We start from the raw sequence: 8123 nt of genomic DNA, 5'->3' as shown, positions 1-8123 counted from the left end.
GAAAATAATCATTGTATAGTAAAAATTAATTTATTTAAATCAAAATTTTTCATTGAAGACTTGTTTTAAAATAAAAATTAACAAATTTTCTGTTAATTAAAAATTCTCAAATTATATACAATGTATAATATATTGTAAAATTAAATCGACACAAGAATATTTTTGTTTAATCTCTCCATATTTCATTATTTTATATTGCGCGCTCAAAAAAGAGTCAATACACATAAGTTGTATTGCTAGATAGCACACTATTAGGATATTTATTGTTCAAATGCATTTACGTTATGCAAACAATGATCTACGATTAGTGTACTGTTTTATGATAATAATAATCCAAAAACTGGCGATGTTTTCGATGATAGGAGAGTATATATCGTGATCGCAAATAGCCACTGCCACTATTATTATTAGCCAATCTTTAAACTAATCCGAAACAAAAAACATTCAAGAGAAAAAATATTAACTTATCTCTAATTTCATGATCTTAAAAGAGCGTACAAACTTTTTTCCCTCAATAACAGATTTTTACATAGTTTGCAACGGAAGACCTTTCAGTTCTTTTCAATGTGAACTTTGCTAGTATGTAGCAGTAATTCGTTCTCATTAACGAATCATGCATAACAAAGGATTCCTTGTTAAAAAAATAGCGGATATTTTAAAACGCTGTATTTGTTATGTCTACACACAATGATCGACCCAACAGTAAATCGATTTAATGCGATAAGCAAATTAGTAAAATTGGTATGATCATAATGAACAGAATGACTAATAATGCCACAAATGACAAAATAAGTACAGAAAAATTTGGTTTGAAAAAATAATTAGTATAATGGAGATTGCCACCAGGTGGCTGATTCATATTAAGAGTATTTTCAAAAGATGTATAGTGTACATAGTTTCATCACTTCACATTATCTGGTATTTATCGCAGGGTTGGTAGCCTATGAAACTAGCGATGAATTCAGTAGATTCACTTAATATAAAGTCAATTCAAATTAGAAAAATATTTATTTATCGGAATAAGCTGAGAAACCCAATCTGTTTAGATTTGGAATGTACGAGTATTTTTTCGGTGTTGTAAATTAACAGCTATATCGAAATGTTTTTATCTGGCAGCTGCATTAAAACATTATCTTAACACGATGCTAATATGATATGAATTGGCATCATCGACTGGTTTAATGTTCACAAATTGCAGAATTTATTTAATGATTTCATTTATTGTAATAAAATATGTTATTGCAACATATATTTCATACAACTACGCTTTATATTATTTTAATCAGTAGTGAAATTAAATTAGGAAGTGATTAGAATTATCGAGATTAAAGCTTAATGTATTTTAATATTAAAGCATTATTTACTAAACTACCGTAATAGATATTTTATTTTGTTGCACATTATAAGTTGATTTGTGAAATTTTATAACAATGTCTGAAATGGTAGATAATAATTCATTATTTTTATGATTTTTTTAAATATACAGCTAATATTAAAAATTGTACTAAGATCATTTTAAATTTCAGAAATTTAGGTGGTATAATGATCAAGATTATAAGCATTTGGAGTACTCTTTGACATGCAGTAGTGAAGAGGTAAATTTAGTAAGATATATATTTTTAAACAATTGTACTATCTAATCATTATATTTTTAGATACGACTCGATACATTAAAACTGATTGCAATATCAAAAAAAAGTACTTTAACTTTTACAGAACAAGAACTCAATTTAATAACTACATTTTTAAAATACAATCTCAGAGAAAAAATTGAATTTGTTCCTTTAATAAAAAAAGTAAGCAACTATAATTTTTTAAAAATAATTGTACTATTGTTAAATTGAACTTGCATTAATTTCAGATTTTAAAAAGACTTAATGATAGTTATGCTGTTTTAAAGCGACAATTAGATAAAGAAAATAAACTGAAGGAGTTAAAAAATCTTCATCCTGAATTTTCTAATTCCCTTGAGGATTCATTTGATGTTCAAGCTTATATGAAGTCTTATCAAATATTTATAATTTTTGTACATGAAATTTGTTTGAATAGTTTATATCCTGGTGCTATAAATGTTCATAAAAAATCTAGTCTACAAATACTTTGTCTGATTGATGAATTTTTAAGCAAGGACTTACAAAGTTTTTTGTGGGACCTCCATCAGTTTAAGAAATTACTTGATTGTCTTCTTTTAGATACTTACGAAGTAAACAAAGATATGGCATTCAGACTGATTAAGTCATGTAAGCTTACAGAATCGTTTTTTGATACTAAAATAAAGGTTTTAGAACTTATTAATGTTGCTATACAAATGGGTAATAGTGTTAGACCTCTTGACAGTGTTACTGCTGCATATATGTTTAAAATTAGTATGCTATCATCAAACATACAAGAAATTTTGCTCGAGTTAATCAAATTTAAGAAAAAAAATTGTATAGAAGAAGAAAATGTTTTTTACATGATTATGTTGTTAAAATTATGTCTTGAAGTATGTAATTCTATACAATTTCTAATTTTATGTAAAATTCAATGATAATGTTAATATTTTAGACTCCTGTAAAATTGGCTGTAGAAAATATTGTAATTGCTGTAAGTAAACATTCTCTATATGGATATATTTTTTGTATTCATAGTATATTATCGACTGTTAATTTAAGGTAAGAAATTGCTGACTAATTTATAATAAATTTTAATTTATCAAAATAATGTTGATATTATTTTTATTCAATTTTTTTTATTAGAAATATTATAAATGATGAAAATTGGAAAACTCTTTTATCAGATCTAGTAAACATTTGCTTTAAATTAAATACTGCAGTATCTCAGATTGTAAATAATTCATCTCCAGAAGGACATCTACCAATGGATTTGAATTCTCATAATTTAGATAATATTTCCAAGAATATGGAATCAATTATAATCACATCACAAATGATTTTACTTTGTTCTTGGAGAACTGTCAAAGAAATTAGTTTATTATTTGGTTACTTAACAACGCACGTTTCAATATATGATGACACAAAAAAAACTGGTTTATTAAATGAAAATCAGGTATAAGTTAATAAATAATCATAATAAAAGATATTATAATTTTATTAACATTGTAATTAAAATTTTATAGATTAAAGAAATTGGAAATCAACTTGTTTCTTTATTGTGTGAAACGAAACATAGAGGAGCATTTGAACAAGCTTATGTTGGCTTTGGACAGTTATGTAGACGATTATGGCATTTGAATGAGACACAGATATTTCTTAAACAGCTACCGATCATATGGTTGCAGCAATTACTAATTTCTATTGTTCATTTAGTACCTGAAAATTCAAAATTATGTGCAACTAGACGAAGTGCTGGTGTACCATTTATGATGCAGGTAAGTAGAATTTTTTGGTTCTTATTATTATATTTAAAAATATATTATAACTATCAATTCATATCATTTTTACCAGGCAATAGTAACTTCAGAAATTAAAAAATGTAATGATAAAAAGATATTAACTTTTCATTCCATAATAAGAATTTTGTTTAAATTGGTCACTGTAGAAGATAATTATAATTTAAACGATGTGGAAAATTTATTATTTCAAGAAAGTCTATTTACTCAATACAAAAAATTAATTATCATTCATAAAGCTAATGGAATAGAAACAAAATGTACAGAATTAAATAAAGTGACAGAAATTAAAACACATGCTTTGAATATTTTGAGGGCATTGTTTAGACATTGTTTATTAGGAGACTTAGTCAAAGATTATATAGCCGAAGGTTTCATAACTGCTTTTAAAAGTTATGACGGAAAATCATGGGCTGTAAATATTTTATATACTATTTATATTTTATTTTGTTTACTTCACTTTTATTATAAAATTTACTTCTTTTGTATTATAGGAAAGAAATGCCGCAACATTATTGTTTAGTTCTCTTGTCATTAGAGTTTTTGGAGCTCAGAGAACCAAGGATCATATAAATTTAACATTACATAATAAAATGACGGGAAAAATTTTTTTTGACAGATATCCTATTTTGTTACCATTTTTATTAAATGAATTGACAATATTTATAAATCAAACTGAAAATTATATTACACCGAAAATTCAATCCATACTTTTAATATTGTCTCGTTTGTATCCAAGTGTCAGCTCTGATATTACAGATGAAGACTGGCAGGTTATAATTTTTATTAAATGAAAGATTAAAATTAAAAAAATGTTAATGATTGTAGATGTTAAACTAAATCATTAAGAATTTATGTTCCACATATTAAATATATTAGTAAATATTTAAAATAAATTACTATTTTATAGATTGACAAATTCATTGATTTAGTATCAAAATGTGGAAAAAGTATTGTTTACAAAACTCGAGAATTAGCAGCCAGAGCTTTGGTGCCACTATTAACCGAAAAAAATATATTATCTATTTTGTGCAATCTTTTAAATGTAATGATTACTAAAGAATTGTCTCTCAATTTATTACATGGTTATGCCCTTCAAGTAATAATTTATTTTATATGCATTTTTTTTTATATATTTTATAATAAGCAAAGTATTTAATTGCAGTTACTTGAACTTGTAAGGAGTCAACAATTTTCTAAAGTTGAATTGGCAAGTGAAAAACTTAAAAACTTTTTAAATTTATTAAATTCAAAAATATTACGAAATTTAGAAAATTCCAACTGCTATCCTGCTTGTTTTCCTGTATCTACAATTGTACTTGAAATTTTAATAGAATTATCAAAACTTGAACAGTACAGGTAAATTTAATGATATATAAACAATACATAGATATTTAGAACATTGTATATTATAAAATAAATATAAAATTGATTTATCTGTTAGTTGGATTTATAAGGAAACAATATTTTTAAATATACTTGAAAAGATTCAATTACATTTGACAAATAGGAAAATACTGATAAAAAATCCTGGTATTGAGTTGTATGAAATTACTGCAGTAAATTTACTTATTACTTCATTGGATAATGACAACTATACTGGCCCATTAATAAATAATCAAAGTTCTGCCTCTAAATTTTGGATACTTTTATTACATCATAATAATACTGAAATGTTATCAGTTATTTGGTCAAAATTAATTTATATAGTACAAAAAACAAACAGTCCAATGTTGTATAACTTAGGATTTATGACATCTGTTAAAACACTGCAAGCACCTATCACCCATTCTGATGTACAAGATGAAGTCTTTGAATTTATGTATAAAGCGATTATAGATATGGAAAAAGATGTTCAATACACTCATAGTACTTTTACAACAGAAATGGAAAAATTTTTAATGTGCATTAAAATTTTTAAGAAACTGAGTTTCCAACTTAAAATGAAAACATTTTATCCGAGAGGCACATTTTTCAAATTATTTGGAAAGACGTTTGGAATTATTTTAAAAAAATATAATGTATAATTGTGAAACCAATTAATTTTTATAAATATTGATAAATTTAGATTTTTAACATAAAAAAACTTTTATTTGCAGGATTTTAAATTAGATTTTAAAATTTTGAAAGAATTTAAAATCATTATTTATGATACTTTTTTAAATTATTCTGATATGGAATCAAATATTGATTGTAGAATCGGTATATCTGAAGTATTATTTGATCTCTATATTAATCCAATGAAAAATCATGATATTTGTAAGTTCAATATATTTCATAAATTTAATATGTTTACAACTTAATGAAAATGTTTTAAAATTTATTATTACAGATTTCATTTTGAATTGGTGGACAATACTCTTACAATTAATATATGACGATAATATTCAAATCAGATCAAATGCAGCGAAAATTGTAGATAAATTGTTACCAGGAAGTAAATTAGGCTGTGAAGCAATTATAATAGAGGTATTTTTTCAAAAGTTTGTATTAACATTTGGAGAAAATATTGAAGCTATTGTGGCTGCATTTTTTTGTTGGTGTATGTCAACATCAGCAGTTCTTATTGAAGAAATGGATGAAACCGATGTAAAGTTATGAAATTTTATTTTATTTATTTACATTTATTAAGACAAAAAAATTAAATCAAATTTACTTTCATTATTTTCAGGTTTTTAATAAAAGTTGTAATTATGAGTGTTTTGATCCATTACTAATTAAAGATATGTGCATTTTTCATTTAAAGCAGATTATTTCTAAATATAATTTAGCTTCAAGAACATTATCCAATTCAATAAAGGAATGGATACAAAAACAGCTTAAATTAGATAATACTTATGAGTTTCAAAATTTAATCGAATTAATAGTCAAATATCAAAATATGATTCCTAATACTGAAAAACCATTAAAAAGGCTATTGGATCCAACATATCCAGCTAAATTAATAAAAGAAATTTCATACTTGGATATTAAACAAATAATAATAAGTAAAAATGGCGTAGACTAAATAAATTATATTGATAGATTAATTAATAAGTAATTATTCCAATAAGTAAAATATTTAATCATTTATTCAAATTTATTTAACAAGTAAAATTTATTTTTGGCTATAGTAATGTTCAATTCAAAAGTTTTTCGAATATAAGTAACAAAACTAAGTTCTTTTGAAAGTATAACGTTATAATTTTGATGAATAATAAATTAAATTTACAATATTTAAACAAGAATTAGATATTACTTTAATATCTACCAACGATAAATCTATAAAATGATAGTAATTTTGTATATTTATATAATATAGTTATTTTTGTTAATATATTTATGTAGTTAATATTTTATAATGTCATGAATGTGGTATAACAGAAATGAATAATTTTTTGTTACAATTATGATAAATGATGATAAAAATTAGTGATATAAACATGTATGTATGAATATATTATTTATTGAGATTGTGAAACATTTTAGATTGAATTTTAAGTCAAATAAAATTGTATATTTTGTCTCGAATTTGTTTTTATATATAAAAATATAAATAAATAACATGTTTAAATCGTTACTTTTAACTTTTAATTTTCATTTATGTATATAAAGCATTTAAATTGCATAATATATGAATGGTTTATACATTTATAAATATATATATAGAAAGTCTAAATTTGACAAATATTTTATCACTTTTAATGTTACATAACAAGTTTTTTTTTATTTCATTTTAGTAATACTTAATCTTTATATACTTTACAAGAATAGCGTTTCTTTTATCACATCATATCTGTTTCAATTTTGAAATCCTTTGGTAGCTTTTATTTTCACGGCATTGACGAAGTAAATCCTATCATCATGCATGACAACTTAGATGAATTAATCACTGCAAAAAAGGTGTGGGTAAACTAAAATAAATAAAATCATGTGTAATATGTTTTTAAATTATCATAATGACTGCATACCTAATTAAATTACAAATTTTAATGTATTATAGCCCGAATAAACTTAAATCTATACTTGACATTTTAATTTAGAAGTTTTTATGCAGCTTTCTCAGATGAGTAACGTCGAATTGTTTACAATTTGTACGAAAGTTATCACTAGTATTTATTAGTAAATACTAATGATATTGTTTTGTAATGTTTCTATACATCTGCAATTGATTATTGTATTTTTATTTTCTTGCATACGACTCATTAGTATTTTATCATATATTTAAAAATTTCTTTAATACTTTAAAATTTTGCAGTTTTGACTATTCTTGGGAAGATTTTTGAGTCATAATTAAATTCTTCTCTTTCAACTGTTAAATAGACTGAATTGATCCATAAAAATTGTATAAATAATGCACATAGTTTTCTTCGAAAAATTAATTTTTTTTAATTTTTAACGTAAAGTGTATTAAAAAAATAGAAGCTACAAAGAGAATATATATATTTGCATAAAGTAGACTTATTAAAAAATAACTATTCTGTCCATGACTTTATACATACCACGATATATTTATAATTTATTGTATTATCCTCTTCCCAGTGAACTCTAACAAAAACATTTTAGTGACTTCCATTTGAAATCGATATAACGCTGATTCTACTTTGCTCTCGTAAGTGATTTTTGCACACAGTTCTTCAAGATCAGATCTAAGCTTAATTACAAATAAATATATATATATATATTTATTTATGCGCGCGCGTGCATGGGGATGTGCAACTTAATTTTATTATGAATACACTGGATAGCATTT

At 23.8% G+C, this 8123-nt stretch overlaps 1 protein-coding gene across 1 annotated transcript; it reads left to right on the top strand.

Annotated features, from left to right (window-relative positions):
• Positions 1–1405: 1405 nt before the first annotated feature.
• Positions 1406–7663, top strand: THADA (Thyroid adenoma-associated protein homolog). Its single transcript, XM_011501031.1, has 16 exons — positions 1406–1442; positions 1527–1595; positions 1656–1796; positions 1862–2485; positions 2548–2654; positions 2739–3048; positions 3119–3370; positions 3447–3806; positions 3886–4164; positions 4302–4490; positions 4557–4750; positions 4836–5412; positions 5491–5650; positions 5724–5980; positions 6063–6387; positions 7629–7663. Exons 1-16 carry the CDS (start codon positions 1431–1433, stop codon positions 7661–7663), a joined length of 3891 nt encoding a protein of 1296 aa, XP_011499333.1. The 5' UTR covers positions 1406–1430.
• The last annotated feature ends 460 nt before the right edge of the window (positions 7664–8123 follow it).

Source organism: Ceratosolen solmsi, unplaced genomic scaffold, assembly GCF_000503995.2.
Source record: "Ceratosolen solmsi marchali unplaced genomic scaffold, CerSol_1.0 scaffold27, whole genome shotgun sequence".
NCBI classification, from domain to species: domain Eukaryota; kingdom Metazoa; phylum Arthropoda; class Insecta; order Hymenoptera; family Agaonidae; genus Ceratosolen; species Ceratosolen solmsi.
This window is presented reverse-complemented; position numbering and strand designations above follow the sequence as displayed.

Bases quoted from the DNA above. Each gene is read 5' to 3' on its own strand.
- THADA (XM_011501031.1), top strand. The intron at 2,655-2,738 runs GTAAGAAATTGC...TTTTTTTATTAG, and splicing joins TTATCGACTGTTAATTTAAG to AAATATTATAAATGATGAAA. The intron at 5,651-5,723 runs GTAAGTTCAATA...TTATTATTACAG, and splicing joins AATGAAAAATCATGATATTT to ATTTCATTTTGAATTGGTGG.